This window comes from Entelurus aequoreus, linkage group LG09 (assembly GCF_033978785.1).
Source record: "Entelurus aequoreus isolate RoL-2023_Sb linkage group LG09, RoL_Eaeq_v1.1, whole genome shotgun sequence".
In the NCBI taxonomy this organism is placed as follows: domain Eukaryota; kingdom Metazoa; phylum Chordata; class Actinopteri; order Syngnathiformes; family Syngnathidae; genus Entelurus; species Entelurus aequoreus.
Window position 1 is genome coordinate 39249324 of NC_084739.1, and position 17758 is coordinate 39267081.

At 39.4% G+C, this 17758-nt stretch overlaps 1 protein-coding gene across 3 annotated transcripts in view; it reads left to right on the forward strand.

Moving 5' to 3' along the window:
* Positions 1 to 17758, forward strand: part of opn3 (opsin 3) — a 59336-nt gene that overhangs the window by 39522 nt on the left and 2056 nt on the right. For 2 of the 3 annotated variants that reach the window (XM_062057709.1, XM_062057710.1), the window contains one exon: positions 11362 to 11613. The exons of the other annotated variant lie outside the window; for it this stretch is intronic. In XM_062057709.1, the coding sequence (XP_061913693.1) occupies positions 11362 to 11613 (252 nt within the window). The remainder of the gene's footprint in view (positions 1 to 11361; positions 11614 to 17758) is intronic. 3 annotated transcript variants of the gene reach the window in all.

The window sequence follows — 17758 nt, forward strand, 5'->3', positions numbered from 1 at the left end:
TTGCTATGTCGGCTTTCTGGGGGTCGCTCAGCTCCTCAGCGTCTGCCATGTAAGCGGCTTCCACTTCTTCGTTTGCCTCGAAGACACGAGAGCTCTCTAGCATCAGCTTCTTGAAGTTCTCCTGTAACTCCTCCTTAGACATCTCTATGTAGGTTCTCGTAATGTTGTTGGCAAGGCGGGAGAACTGTCTCTTAGCTGTGGCCCTCTCCACTTTCAGTTCATCTGTTGGCTTTGGATCAGCCATCTTGCTCTCTTTGGCTGACAGACAGCAGTCTTTGTCCTCCAGGCCCCAGGTGGAGTGTCCTCCCTCTCGGTGGTGGCCGCAAGTGGAGTCTTTTGCTGGTCACAGACGGTTTTTCACTGTCAGGTGTATTTATAACGACATGGCTTCCCACACTTGAAAAGGAAGGACTCGATGAGGCTCAGGATTTCACTCGTATTTCAGTTTATTAACTGGAATCTTGGAAGGTGAAAAACCGGTAGTCCGTTTGGTTTGAGTCCTTTTTCCCATGCGTTTGTGAAGTGCTTTCGTGGTTTTAGTGATCGTCTCTGTCTCTGCTGCTCTCAGCTCCGTCCTGCACACTGCTGGAGAGCGCACCTGGTGAGGCGCGCCGCGGAGCAGCGCTTCTGCTGTGACGCGCATGCAGCGCTTCTGCTGTGACACGCATGCAGCGCTTCTGCTGTGACGCGCATGCAGCAGCACAGCCGCTGTCACACACACACCTTCAGCCGCACCTCCAGGCAGATCGCCGCAACAATCATCTTGAGGAAAGAGACTGCACATAGCAGTAGCTATGTTTGTAACGTATGGTGTTATCGGTGAGGTCAAAGATTCAGCCATTAATCCTGCTTGTTGTTCTGTATTTTTGCCATCTTGTGTGGAAACAACGATACAAAATGCTTCTAAAGTCTGCTACGGAGAGAGTGTATCCTGCTGTTAGCTTGTCTAATGTGTTGAGCCAAAGACTCCCACCTTCAGACACAGGTGGAAGTTTGTCAACAATGGCTTGCATGTCTGCCACAGCAAAAGGCTTATATTGAAATATGCCGCTTTTATCAGGAAAAAGTGGATATGCGTGTCCCTCCAGCTTTTTTGAGCGGGTGTTGTATGCATGTGGTTCATGTGGGTGTTGGTCAATGTAGCCTTCCATTGAGACATTAACAGTTACAGGAGACCACAAAGTCTGGCTCTGTTGTGTGTTGTTCAAGAATGTCTGATGTGCACGTGAGAGGCTGTCATCTACTGGGGGAGGGCATTTGTTTATGGGAACAAAATGGTCTGGCGTGTAAAGTGAGGAGTTTTGCGTTGACTCATGCATTATCTGCTGTCTAGTAAGATTAGGCATATTCGGGAGGTTTTCCGCTGGGTGGATGTTATTTTGGGGCTTAGGCACCAGAGGTGATTTACACTCAGGAGACAGCGTTAGTTTTGGAGGAGGGTTCAATCTTAGAGAGGCTGTGTGAGCACCGCCCTCATTTGTCACAGGAGTAGGGGGTGGACCAGAGAGCTTTGTTTCTGTTTCGACCAACAGGGCTCCTCCTGTGACTGTCAAAAGTGGGTATAAAGACGCCTCCGGCTTTACGTCAGGGCGGTGGCTTAGTCAAAGTCTGGGCGGGTCGTTTGAATTGTCTTACGCATGCGCGGCAGGCAAAAGACCAATCAATCCATCTGTCATATTTGTCTCATTAATCATCTGTTCTTTTGCTGCATTTCGTTTTTCCACGTAATCCCCGTTTACTTTTATCATACGCCAAACTCTTAAATTCTCGAGCACCAACCCTGCTCTTTTTTCTCTTGACCTGCCTGTTCCATTTTCACCAGCGCACACACACACACACACACACATGATCACGCGCATCCAGCACACACACACACACACATGCACGAGTAAGCACTCACGCACACACAAGCAAGTGCCTACGGCCCTACGCACACACACACACGCACACGTAAGCACTCTCTCTGCGTTTCACTTTACCATAAAACTTCCATTTACTTTTTTATTTTATTTTTTATTTTACCAGACGTTTGAGTTCACAACTTTTCGAGTATTGTAAACTCCCTCTTAACCCTCTTAAACGTTCTCTTTTTTTTAAAATTTTTTTATTTTATTTTATTTTTTTAAACTGTACCTGCTAATTCCATTGTCGACAACAGTGCATTCAATTGATCATTAAACAGTAATGATTCATCACATTTTCCCCAGCCGCCATCACATTCTTGTCTGTCACACTCCTTGGCCATTGTGCCCATTTTTTTTTCAGGAGGGCCTTTAACCCCTGAAATTTATCGTACAATACGCAGCTAGAGCCTCTAACTCTAACCCGTGCAATTTATCGTACAATACGCAGCTAGAGCCTCTAACTCTAACTCGTGCAATTTATCGTACAATACGCAGCTAGAGCCTCTAACTCTAACCCGTTACTATTTGCTTACTCGTCAGTGAAGCAGCCCGTCACGGTAATCTTGACACAATGACGTGAGTGGTATTCACAACTTTTATGCAATGGTGGCTACGCCAAAATGCAACCAATCTATCAAAATCACCACTCTGTGTCTGGGGTACAATTCTGTGTTTGAGTTACAGACCTCAGGACAGACTCCTAATGCAGATTTTATCTAAAAAGAAAGGTTTTGCTTACCTTGAATTATGTTTTGGCCATGTGAGTCTGTCCAGAAGATTGCAAGAGAAGGTCCAATTGTCAGCGTGTCATCTCGGACGAAGCCCCCAAATTGTTGCGTTTGACCAGATGTTCCTCCAAGTGGGATGTAAAACGCTGGTCAGTCCCAAGTTCCTTAGATGACATATAAACTGAACTCAAATGTACCACCAAACACAGGATAGGTATTTTGTAATTTATTTTCAAATATTTGAGAATAGAGACCGGCCTCGAACAACACATACAAATGCATAGCCCAAGTTGATCTGACCACATCCCGGAATGCACTCTCCTCTTCAATATATCACCCCCCCCCCCCCCCCCGTCCTCACGGCCGCACAGATGCCCATTGTGTCCGTTATCTCAAGTCGGCCCGAGAAGGGAAGCAGGGAGGACTCCTCTTCTCTGCCTCCTACTTCAAGGCCGTCCACAGTGCAAGCACTTTGTCATGAGACGATCAAAACAATGAAAAGAGTACAAGATGGAACATTAGCTATTTAAAATATGACTATAGAAATATAGAAAGAAGTAACTCTTAATTATGGATAAATGTGGATATATGAATCCGTCACCGCCTAAGCTAAAGTCTTAACAAGCTGCTCTGCTTTCTGCCTCTGTCTCCTACACAGCACCCAGCATTGTCCCACCCACACAACCATCTGATTGGTTACTACCATAGCGTTAACAGCCAATCAGCAGTGCGTATTCAGAGCGGTAACAGCCAATCAGCAGTGCGTATTTAGAGCGCATGTAGTCACTGCTTCTGCAGATAGGTGTTTAGCAGGTGAGCATCAGGCAGCGGACTCTCCCCAAATTAAAATAAACACCTCCCAGTCAACTACTAGTAACATCACTATGAGCCCGTTGACCTTCTAGAAACAAACTGCAGCTCAGCTCGCTCGCAGTCCTGGCTTGAGGTGAAGGCTAATTAGCTTTTAGCGTAACGTTAGCTCATTTTGCGGTGTGTGTGTGTGTGTGTGTGTGTGTGTGTGTGTGTGTGTGTGTGTGTGTGTGTGTGTGTGTGTGTGTGTGTGTGTGTGTGTGTGTGTGTGTGTGTGTGTGTGTGTGTGTGTGTAATCATTAGTAAGGTAGCAGCCTAGTTTTGAATGGCGTACAGGCTATCACATGTTGATAAAAATATAACATTTACATAATAAAAATCAACTACAGGCTTCCCAAATGCTGTAATAAATTAAGCATGATGAGTTGACTTGAAACTGTTTAATGTTGCACTTTTTATATGTAGAAGAAAAGTTTTGTCATTTTATTTAATCTGAGCAACAACTTGAGGCAGTTTAATGTTGATTAACGTGGGCAGAATTATTATAGTGTTCCCAATTTTAAAAGGATAAAGGCATTGTTTACAAATTTGGTAAATAAATAACCCAAAAATTTATATTTTGTTGTTTTCTTACTGTACCGAAAATTAACCAAACCGTGACCTCTAAACCGAGGTACGTACCGAACCAAAATTTTTGTGTACCGTTACACTCCTAGTATGCATACATATGTATGTATGTATGTATACATGCATATATGTATGTATACATATGTATGTATGTATACATATATATGTATGTATACATATATATGTATGTATACATATATATGTATATATACATATATATATATATATATATATATATATATATATATATGTATGTATGTATGTATGTATGTATGTATGTATGTATGTATGTATGTATGTATGTATATGTATGTATGTATATACATATATATATGTATATATATGTATGTATATATATGTATGTATGTATATACATATATATATGTATATATATGTATGTATATATATGTATGTATGTATATATATGTATGTATATACATGTATGTATGTATATACATATATATGTATGTATATACATATATATGTATGTATATACATATATATGTATGTATATATATGTATATGTATGTATATATACATATGTACGTAAATGTATGTATATATATATATATTAGGGGTGTAACGGTACACAAAAATTTCGGTTCGGTACGTACCTCGGTTCAGAGGTCACGGTGCAGTTCATTTTCGGTACAGTAAGAAAACAACAAAATATACATTATTTGGTTATTTATTTACCAAATTTGTAAACAATGGCTTTATTCTTTTAACATTGGGGAACACTATAATAATTCTGCTCACGTTAATCAACATTAACATTACACACACACACACACACACACACACACACACACACACACACACACACACGCACGCACGCACACACCGCAAAATGAGCTAACGCTACGCTAAAAGCTAATTAGCCTTCACCTCAAGCCAGGACTGCGAGCGAGCTGAGCTGCAGTTTAAGTTTCTAGAACGTCAACGGGCTCATAGTGATGTTACTAGTAGTTGACTGGGAGGTGTTTATTATAATTTGGGGAGAGTATGCTGCCTTATGCTCACCTGCTAAACACCTATGTGCTCGACGCTGAAGCGCTGACTACATGCGCACTGAATACGCACTGCTGATTGGCTGTTACCACTCTGAATACGCACTGCTGATTGGCTGTTACCGCTTTGTGTGTACCGATTAGATGGTTGTGTGGGTGGGACAATGCTGGGTGCTGAGACAGAGGCATAAGACGCAAAGCAGCTTGTTAAGACTTTAGCTTAGAAACTCGTTCGGTACACCTCCGTACCGAACCGAAGCCCCGGTACCGAAACGGTTTAATACAAAACACGTACCGTTACACCCCTAATATACAGTATATACTGTATATATATGTGTATAGGTGTATATGTGTATATCTGATATAGATATATTTGTAAAAACAGACTAAGAGCCTGATCTACTAAGATCCAAATAACAAGCGCTAAACAGCGTACGCAAACAAATGTGTGTGTACTAACGATGGGCTGCGGGTGGTCTATAACAATTTATAACAAGTGCAAAAGTGTTGCACCCTGTTAAAATAAGGATTTTATGGATATGACCGGCTATTATCACAGAAACACTCAATATTCTCCACATTCATTGCATCATGTTCCAACAGGGCTTTTGCTATGTTGTAGAACAGGGGTGTCAAACGTACGGCCCGAGGGCCAGATCAGGCCCACAAACAGGTTTTATCCGGCCAGCGGGATGAGTTTGCTAAGTATAAAAATGAGTCAAAATTTTTGACTGAAAGAAACCACTATTCTAAATGTGTCCACTAAATGTCACAATAGAAATTATTTGTATCTTTGTAAAAAAAATAAACTACATGATGTTAGTGCACCAGTTGAGGAAAATTATCAAACTACATGTATAACATCCTGTAATTTGATTTTGATATATATTTTTTTATCTTAATAGATTAAAAATTAACACCAATGAGTTGACTGATAAACATTATCACATCATTTATTCAGAAAACATAAATAACGACAAATAAAGATATAATACTATTAACCGCAACATGTAAGTGTAAAACAAATTTCAGAATGTGCTTGTTCTATTTTTAAACAAAGAAAACAATCTGAAGTTGTCTTTATTTTTAAGTTATCGTGCCGTGATTTTACCATTCCGGCCCACTTGGGAGTAGATTTAAAATGACTTTGACACCCCTGTTGTAGAACTTGGAGCACAACATCTATGATCTGTGCCACCTTTCCTTAATAACATAGAAGTGCTCCTCTTCTGCGATCTTGACAATGGAGCCGACTTTTTAGCACACAAAGGTGCGCTGGAATAAACCAGACGCAATAAAATGCGGTGCTAGAAGACTTTTTCCATAGGAGTTAGGGAGTAGTTCCTTTTAGTGTCTACAAGGGCTCAGAAATTGCCTCTTCTATTTTCATTTCTGACGATCCAAAATAGGTGGCAGATTCACAAAAGACTCTCTTTCTTTGCTATCCGTCATTGCACGGATAGCCTCCTTCTCGCCATAATGACCGCACTCACTTGTGCGTAACTGTGTCAGTTTGCACGTGCCTTCAAAGAGTGCTGCATATAGACATAAAAACAATGGCCACAAACACTTTCAAGTTCCATAAATATTTGTGTTATACTGTAGTTAACACACATTCCGCACATACATGACAACAAAGAAGCTAAATGGATTGCGTGAGTGTGGAAGTTGCCTCCTAGAAGTTCCACTGTAAATACGGCACAGAAGCCAAGCGTGCAGTTTTTAACTAAGTTTTTAATGCACATAGATTTGATCAAAGTCTTTCTCCCGCAGAACGTGACTTTTCAGTCACGTCCGTATTCTCTCTCCCCCCCTGCTCTCGGCTTCTCACTGTTAAAGACAACAGATGATTAGATTAACACGTACCACCTGGGAAATCTAATCACCTGTCAGCTGTGTCTCGCCGTCAGCACATGCCCCGCCCCCATCCGATGGTGCTCGTCCTCAGCACCATAGACCGAGGCGGGGACCTATGCTCCTGCAGGCGCACTAGCCGCACCTCCCTCCACAGTGAGCTATTTTGCTAATTTAAGAGACACAATATTTAGTGCACAAGCTTAGTTGATCAGCTAACAAGTCGGTATGTGTTTTGATACATGCAGACCTTTAGTTGATCAAACCCCGTATGTACCGGTAGTATTTTCTTCCATCTATAATAATATGTTAAAATTACATTTAATAGCTTTTTTTCTCCATCGGCGATCAAAGGAAATGTGGTCAAATGATACTGAGTTGTACTCAAAGTGCAAAACAAATTGCATGCATATATGCCAGATACATTTATAGTGGAATTAATATTATGTGTCATAATATGTCAGATCAATCCTGCAGCAGTCTGGCTGCAATACACACAGGCAACGTTTTCATTTTATGAAAAGAAGCTGCAACCTTCACTGCCTTTCATTCCATATTGTATCATCATGAGCTTTTGGGGCTTCTGGCTTTTTCTTCCTCTGTCACTTGGTAATAAAAGGGCACCTTTGTGGCCTGGGATGATTACAATTACATTTTTGCGTTAAGGTCGATTATTTTTTCCCAAATACTTGACAGATCTGACAGAACGCACAGAGTTATAACTACCTATTGAGAACTGTGTAGGTTTAGTTATGGCAAATGTGTTACTGTAATCAGTCTGTCTGCATCTTGGTGCAAATATAGGCTGCTCCGTCGCTTCACCTACCACAAGTGTTCGTAGAAGTAGGAGCTCATACACCTCTCTGCTGCCAGCTATAGTTAGTCTGTTTAGTCCCTGAACACCTCAGAGGCATGAGTGGCGCTTATTGCACGTCACATCATTTTGAAGGGGCTAGGGAAATATTCAACAGCAAGTACTCTGAACCCTACAGAGCACTTTTGCTGCAAGGACAATCACACAACAGATGGAGAAGCTTTCAGTAACACAAACACAGTGCATCCTTCAGAAGCAGATTTCCTCAAAGGTGACATTAACCACTTTTTAAATTCATTTGAAAAATATTTATATCTATTAAAAATGCTTGTAATCTAAAATGATGCTGAAGAACAGGAATAAAGAATATTAAAGGCCTACTGAAATGAATTTTTTTTATTTAAACGGGAATAGCAGATCCATTCTATGTGTCATACTTGATCATTTTGCGATATTGCCATATTTTTGCTGAAAGGATTTAGTATAGAACAACGTCGATAAAGTTCGCAACTTTTGGTCTCTGATAAAAAAAAACCTTGCCCCTACCGGAAGTAGCGTGACGTTGTCAGTTGTTCACTCCCTCATATTTTCCTATTGTTTTCAACGCAGCTAGAGCGATTCGGACCATTACCCCATTAATTTGAGCGAGGATGAAAGATTCGTGGACGAGGAACGTTAGAGTGAAGGACTAGAATGCAGTGAAATACTTTTTTTTTTTTCGCTCTGACCGTAACTTAGGTACAAGCTGGCTCATTGGATTCCACACTCTCTCCTTTTTGTGGATCACGGATTTGTATTTTAAACCACCTCGAATACTATATCCTCTTGAAAATGAGAGTCGAGAACGCGAAATGGACATTCAGTGCCTTTTATCTCCACGACAATACATCGGCGAATTGCTTTAGCTATGAGCTAACGTGATAGCATCGTGCTTTAACTGCATATAGAAACAAAAAAAATAAACCCCTGACTGGAAGGATAGATAGAAAATCAACAATACTATTAAACCGTGGACATGTAAATACACGGTTAATGCTTTCCAGGCTGGCGAAGGTTAACAATGCTGTGCTAACGACACCAATGAAGCTAACTTAGCAACCGGACCGCACAGAGCTATGCTAAAAACATTAGCTCTCCACCTACGCCAGCCAGCCCTCATCTGCTCATCAACACCCGTGCTCACCTGCGTTCCAGCGATCGGCGGAAGGACGAAGGACTTCACCCGATGCGTTTGGCGGCCCGGAGATGTAGGAAGTCAAGGTGAGGTCGCCGGCTAGCGCGTGTGCTCTCCAACAAAGTCCTCCTGGTTGTGTTGCTGTAGTCCGCTGCTAATACACCGATCCCACCTACAACTGTCTTCTTTGCAGCCTTTATTGTTCATTAAACAAATTGCAAAAGATGTCCAGAATACTGTGGAATTATTAAATGAAAACAGAGCTTTTTGTATAGGATTCTACGGGGTACCATAACTTCCGTTAAACTGACTTCGTCACGCGCATACGTCATCATACCGCGACGTTTCAGCCGGATATTTCCCGGGAAATTTTAAATGTCACTTTATAAGTTAACCCGGCCGTATTGGCATGTGTTGCAATGTTAAGATTTCATCATTGATATATAAACTATCAGACTGCGTGGTCGGTAGTAGTGGGTTTCAGTAGGCCTTTAAAGGACCCGTAGCATCCAGAATTAGAAAATTTTGCTAATAAGATCTCTTTATGTATTTGTTGCTCTTGAAAATAAATCTGGTAGTAATTTCACAAAATATGCATAATTTTTTTGAGTAATTGGGAGACAACTAACTGTACTTGGAACACCCCCTTTCCGTTTGACTAGAGAGGTCCATACTTTCCTGACATTCCCATCATTTGGAAATGTATGCAGGCTGGCACCTTCTTTCGTTGTATTGCTAAAACCTGCAACGATTCATCTGGGGGACATATTTGATCATATCTTCAAATTCTGTGAAAAAATATCACGATTGAGGATGAAGATGCTACCAAAACATATACTACCATATATGAAATTGCCTCCAGTCTTCTATAGGTGACGTCAGCAGGCTGATGCAGGCCCGGCCACATTTTGGGGCTACAAGTGGGTGTTGCGAAATGTGCTGAAACTCATTAGGAAACAAGCCTAAAACCACTACCATGTCTATTTTAGGGAGAATTTTACCCGTAAACACTTTGGAAAGTTAGTGTCTTCTAGGCAGCCACCTATAAAGGCCAAAATGCAGGCTTGCCCGCATTTTGGAGCTAAAAGTTGGCGTTCCAAAATGTACTGAAATTCATAAAAAAATAACCTTACAATCCCTAAGGTGTCTATTTTGGGGGATATTACATGGAGACATCATTTTTAGGTCCAGTACTATGAAATTAGTTCAATATTGTTAGCATTTGAGGCACCCTTTAAGGCAGGGTTACTCAACTAAATTGTTTTGGGGCCACATTTCCAGAACGCTAAGAAATAGGGGTCCGGACTTCTCCTTTCACTATTAGTCTTATTTTTTATGTTCTAGAGAAATAGCGTCCTTTACAGTAGACATCTTATTTTGGTCAGAGTTACAGGAGCGCTCTGCTGTTTTAAGGACCTTCTGCAAAACAAAATAGTCAAAGATCCTCTCTTTGACAGCCTTCTAGTGTTTTTAAGAATCAGCTGCAAAAATGTGAGTTACAAGTTTTTTTAACTGAACTTGTGGGCAACCAGTTGAATATACCAAATGATGTAAAAGAGGACCTAATAAGGAACTTTGAGGAACACTACTGGTATAACTAAAGAGGTTTAACAAATGACTTTACTTACTGTAATTGAAACAAGCTACAGCAACACCTTAGTTACATAAATCACGTTACCAAAAAAATGGTGACTGCCAAAAAGGAGAGGATCTAAAAGGGATGCCTTGTGGAACGCCTCAGTTATGTAAATTTGGACCCCTGTGTTGTTCTATGTTTGCTAGCAAGGTTAAAATGTTAAGGTTAATAAAAGCAAGGATTTGCCCATTTGGTAACAAGGGTTCCTGTATACAACAAGAGCATTTTAGTATTTACGGGGAATTTGATGCAAAAAAAAAATGTCTCCCAATTTCTGAACTGAACTCGGGGGCCGGTGTGGCAGGATTTGGCCCCCGCGCCACTAGTTGAATAGCCCTGCTTTAAGGTCAAGGTAATAAGAAAAGCAGTAATAAAACAAATATTTTAAATGTCAATGTCTTTGTTCCATGTCACTACAGAACTGTCGACAAGGTGCAGTAAATCTACAAAGCAACATTGATTAAAAAATAAAAACAATTTATACCAATTGGGTGAAGGTTCATGGGAATTTAGTGTCCATCCCAAGGGTCTTGCCAGCTAATTTTGAGTAGCTCATCAAAAAGTTAAAGAATATTTACTTCAACTCTTGGTATTTTTGTAACTGTTCAATTTTACTTGTATTTAATGACAAATACCTGCAAAGTAACATAAATACAATGACTGCATGTATTAATGGAGATCAGCTTTGAAAATAAGAACAATTCAATTGTTGAAAGTCATATAAATAAAACTCAAATAACTCACCTGTCAGCCAAACACAAAAAGAACATTCACCAACTCCTACTTTTTTTCTGTTACCTTTAGCTGCGCTCCCTCCAGGATCTCCAAACAGTCCAGATAATCAAGATCTTGCGATACGAGAAAAAGGTAGCTGCGATGTTTCTTCTTATGATCGCCTGCTTCCTGGTGTGCTGGACACCATACGCTGTCGTGTCCATGATGGAGGCCTTTGGCAAGAGGAGCATGGTGTCGCCTACTTTGGCCATCATCCCCTCATTCTTTGCCAAGTCCAGCACAGCCTACAACCCCCTCATCTATGTATTCATGAGCAGAAAGGTTGGTAATCATATACTCATCAACTTTTACAAATTGTCAATGTGTGTGGGGGCAAGTATTTCGGGCATTCTATCAAATCGTTTCCACTTTCTATAATAATGTTTTTGTTTCTTTAAGTATTGTGGAACCTGGATTTACGAACTTAATTGGTTCTTCAACATGGTTCGCCAATCGAAACGTTCGTATAGTGAAGCAGAGTTCCCTATAAGAATCAGTGTAAACAAGAATAATTTGCGAGCAGAAATGGACAAAGGAAAGCCTACCTTATGGAAATATCAGGTTCAAAGCCTTGGCAAGTTGTTCTCCCGACAAGAAAGGACTATTTTTCGCCGTGAGAAGAGGCGACATCCCTGCAGCTAATTTTGCATGCTGCGCGCATCGTTCAGAGGTGGGTGGTGCTTCACTTCTGTGTTCAGATAACAATTAAGGTGCAGTGATAACATAACATTTAGATCGTAAGTGAGACTGATTTAATAAGTAAGATAACATAAAAGCTCAACAGAAATAAAAGACGGTCAGCAGGAAGTCAAACGGAGATTTTTTTTATTGCAAACAGTCAATCCGACATCAAAACATGTCAAGACACTTTTTCAAACAAATCACTTTTCCGACTTTAAAATAAAAGTGCTACTCTATACATCCGGTTTAACTATCCATCCATCCATTTTCTAACGCTTGTCCCTTTCTGGGTCGTGGGGGGTCGCTGGAGCCTATCTCAGCTGCATTCGGGCAGAAGCCGGGGTACACACTGGACAAGTCGCCACCTCATCGCAGGGCCAACACAGATAGACAGACAACATACACATTCACACACTAGGGCCAATTTAGTGTTGCCAATCAACCTATCCCCAGGTGCATGCCTTTGGAGGTGGGAGGAAGCCGGAGTACCCAGAAGGAACCCACGCAGTCACGGGGAGAACATGCAAACTCCACACAGAAAGATCCCGACCCCGGGATTGAACTCAGGACCTTCGTATTGTGCGGCAGACGCACTAACCCCTCTGCCACCGATTAACTACATTTACAAAATAAAAATGTATTTCTTTATGATCATGCTTTGTCAGAAGGGATGGGCACCTGATCCGGTACTTTTTAAACCAGCCGGTACTACCGGGCACCGATTCACGTAAGATCCAGCGGTGCCATGTTACGGTGCCTGGGTTGCGCGTGACGTCACGTCTGTTTGAATGAGCACTTGTGAGTAGCGAGTACTTGCTTGCCCTTAAGAGGAAAATCTTGCAACTCCTCAATGTTTCATGACAAACACCCAACCATGCCAAATAGAAAACGCCCTAAAGTGCGGCTCGCTGTAATATTTGTGACATAAACATCAAGGAAAGTGGCGGGAATACTTCCAATCTGAGGAAGCACCGGGTTAAACACAGGACTTTTTTTTCATGGCTGAAAAGTGCAGCCAAGTTAGATGTGCGGCTGCAACTCCTGCATTTGGCACCTTTAGCGTCTCGGCTGCAGCCAGCAACACGGGGGAGGAAATGATGTTAACATAACAGCGACATCATCATCCTCTACGTTTGCTTCAGGTAAAAAGCCTACTGTATAAGAATATGTTAGCTTTACATTTTAACTATCAATAGTTATCATAAACAGCTCGGTTCCTCGTACTGTACTTTGTAATGTTAATGTAAAGTTTTTGCTTCACTTTCATTTGTAGTTTGTAATTGGTCTTTTTTTTACTCTATCTCTTTTGCTTATTTGTTTTTAACTTAATTGCCTCCATGGACCCCATCAAATATTTTCCAGATGCAAAAAGAAAGTACATGGAGCCAGGTTTTATTTTGTGCAATACTAGGAAAATAACACTGCATTGCTGTAAAGTTTTTTTTACGTTGAAGAAAGTTGCAAAACAATTGCAAACATGTTACTATACAAACAATTGGATATTTCTTTGATATATTTGATGATCGATCGATAAAGTGAAATAAATATGTTACATTTAAACATTTTAAGATGTCATTGTTACACAAATAAAACATTTTTACCACATGAACACATACAAAAGTAGCGAAAATTGCTTCCGTTGAGTACCAGTATCGATTCCCAGGTACCGGGAATCGATTTAAATGTGAAAAGTACCCATCCCTATTTGTCAGAGATGTTTTGTAATGTTATTCTGCGATATCAGCACCTAAAGAAGTGCTAGTACATCAGTTGAGGTATATTGGGGGAAGGGTTTTTTCTGGCTCGCTGAAATATTGTGTAAATTCATATTTTAGGACATGTTCTGGTCAAGTCCTCAATTCCAAAATGTTTAACAGGCTGAATATTACATGTTATTAATTATTAGAGAAGGTTCAAGCATTGTCATGCAGCAATATGAAGACCATTAACTTGTACAACATGCAATGTACAGAATATCAGAAGCATTTATTCTGGTAGAAATATCAGACTACAGCTAGGATAGGCTCCAGCCCCCCACAACCTCAAAAGGGACAAGCGGAAGAAAATGGAAGGATGGAACGAATCAAACATCTTTGACAAAAAAAGCATGATCATAACAATCCACATTTTATTTATGCATGAAACTGCTATCTAAACATGGAAGTGTAGCTCTTCCTCTGAACGCAAGTGGTCCTAAAGCAGGAATACAAATTCTGTATTTCTACAAAATACAAAATCTGGCAAAACACTAATACACAGTAGGCAATTTTTTAAATTGTCATTAAATCATGTTTGTTTATTTTTGTGTTGAGGTGTTTAAAAAAAGCATAACATTTAAAACACATTTCATTGAAGCAAATTAATTTTCCGTTCATGGGGTTAAAACTTGAAAATGATCTGTCTAGGGTATATTTTATAATGATGAAAAATTGTATATATCTGCGATTAATCAAAACAAAACAAAATGCGATAAATTATTTCAATTGTTTGACAGCCCTAACATATACACATACATATACATATATATATATATATATATATATATATATATATATATATATATATATATATATATATATATATATATATATATATATATATATGTATGTATGTATATATATAGTATGTATATATATATATATATATATATATATATATATATATATATATATATATATGTATGTATGTATATATATGTATGTATATATATAGTATGTATATATATATATATATATATATATATATATATATATATATATATATATGTATGTATGTATGTATGTATATATATGTATATATGTATGTATATATATTGTATGTATGTATATATATATATATATATATTGTATGTATATATATATATATATATATATATATATATATATATATATATATATATATATACAGGGTGACATACAAAACGTTCATCAATAAAAATCGAAAATAACTTCCAAAATGTTATTTAGATTAACACAAAAATTCAGCTACATTAGATTAAGTCTATGTAGCAGACATCTCTAAAGTTTCAAGTCTGTACCACAAAAACTCTTTGTTTAACTGGCGCTCAAAAAATGTGCTCTAAATGAGCTCCCTGTTGCTGCAAACACATTTGGATCCGGCGGGCAAAGTTCTCGATGACCATCCCACATTCTTCCTTTGGGATCGCTCTTATTGCTGCTGTGATTGCTGCCTTCAGATCAGGGATAGTCTGGGGTTGTTGCCATACACCCTGTACTTAAGGTATCCCCACAGATAAAAATCTGGGGCGTTCAAGTCCAGGGAATGCGGCAACCACTCCGGGTCACACCTGCGGCTGATCAGTCGGTCAGGGAAACGATGCTGTAGCCATGCCAATGATTCGTTTGAGGTGTGGGGGGTGGCACCATCCTGCTGAAACCACTGGAGGTCCCTGACGACCCCTCTTCATCGACCAAGTGCTGTCCAGAATTTGCCAAGCACCTGAACATATCACTCGGTGTTGATTGTCACAAACCGCTCGTTGTTGTCCTTGAACCAGAATGGTCCAATGATGCCATGTTTGGAGATGGCGACCCATGCAGTGCACTTGACAGAGTGTAATGGCCTGTGCAGACAGTACTCAGGGGGGTGTGCTACCCCAGAAGATGTTGTTCTTAGAGTTCACATGACCTGACAGCAGAAAATGTGCCTCATCCGAAAACCAGACATTGTCAAGGAAGTCTGGTGCAGCGTCAATCTTATCGCAAAACCACTGGCACATGATCACTCGTTTCCTTATGTCGGCAGGTGTAAGCTTTTGTTTAATCTGTATCCTGTAAGGATAGAGGTCGAGATCTGCGATCAAAATTTTCCGTACAGACTCCCGGTTCATTCCAAGCTCCTAACTTCGTCGACGCACAGACTTGCGTGGGCTGCGAACAACAGAGTCTCTGACTGCATCAACGTTCTGTGGTGTCCTTGATGATTTCGGTCGTCCAGAGTGTGATTGTCTGTTAGTATCTTTATGATTGAAGTTATTAATAGTCCCATGGGTTCGGAACTTGTTGACCCATCTGTAGATCATTGTGTGGGCAGGAAATTCACGACATCCAAACCGTTCTTTGAATTGCAATTGAGCCGCATGGATAGAATTCAGCCAAAAATAGGCCTCAACTATAAATGTCTTTTGTTCAGTAGTCCATGGCATCTCGAAGTTGAAATTTTCTAAACTTTTAGAACATTAATTCTTCTTGGTAAATCTGAAAAATAAAAATAATTGATTAATTATTTCAAAAGTTATTCAAGTTTAGGTGATGAACGCTTTATGTGTCTATATATGTATATGTATATATGTGTATATATATATATATATATATATATATATATATACATATATATATATATATATGTATGTATAATATGCAGCGCCCAGTAGCCTCTCTGACAAAATGATTATGCATACACTGAACTAATAGGTTTATACAAATTAATCTGAATTAAAACATAATTTCAATAACCCTCTTGGCCCTTTCTGAAAAATGGTTTGGTCCACAGCCCAATGTTCCCTTTAAGGTGTGCAATTGCGCACTGCTCCCTTGTCCTATGTGAAAGGAAAATCTACGCAGCCCACAAAAAAATAATCCAATTTAAATTCCAAACAAAATGAACACATAAATTATTCTGTCCCATTTTCAACAAGTGGTCTCAACAGATAAAACAATGACATCAGCCGAGACGTTTCAAGGAGGAGAAGGAGGTGCAGTTCATCTATAATAATGTTATTGAGCAACACTGATTACTGTGTGTAATCACACCAAAACAACATCAGCAACAAAACTACTATCTAACAAAACGGATTACTTTTTGCCGTAATCACACCAAAACAAACAAATTATATGTCGTATTGACAGCAGCCGCTCTCTTTCATTTGTGTCAAAAGACCCACACACTCTGCTCAGCCAGTTATGCATTCACGGCCAAAAAAACAGTCAGATAACTTTTCTGTATTATGACACATTCAACTTTTATTCAGTGATTAATAATTATATATACTATGTAATTATTAACATAACTGTTAATAATTACAGAGTAATTGAATAATGACCTTGGACGATCATTTACGTTATCATGATGTGTTCAATGTGGTCATGTAAAATGGGTTATTAGTGGGACAAAGAAAATCATTTAGAATTTGACAGTTTATACTGACTTTTAAATGGTTTAAAAATATTTTTTGTCAGTATAAATAATGGAACAATAAATCGTTATGCTCTGCTACACCAGAATCAGCAGTAGCTGCTTCATCTGAGTTTGACCCCACAGCAAACACTCACTCCCAGAACTGCTGTAACACTGGCAGTGACTAAGACATTAATCAACACTTTGGCTTTTTCAATTATATAATAGCAAAATACATGCTAAATTTACAACTCAATTTAAACTCTAATTGAGATTAAACGAGCCTTGTTGTTTTTCAGATTTGTTTTATAACTACGTATTCGATGTGCTCTTTGTTTTACTTGCACATTTAAGTTAAAATATATATATATATGTACCTGTATACTATCTTGAGCCAGCACGCTTGTTTTTTGGGGTTTTTTTGCATATAAGTTCTTGATTATTGACAGTGTGTGTCAGTTTGCACATACTTTTCAGACGTGCTAAATAAAACGCTAAATAGTGCTTTCAAAACGGAGTGTTGATAAATCACATTGCGCTTGCCGAATAATATATTTGTATTTTCTCTTCCCTGATGAGCAGCATCGATTTTGCTTATTAATGATGACAA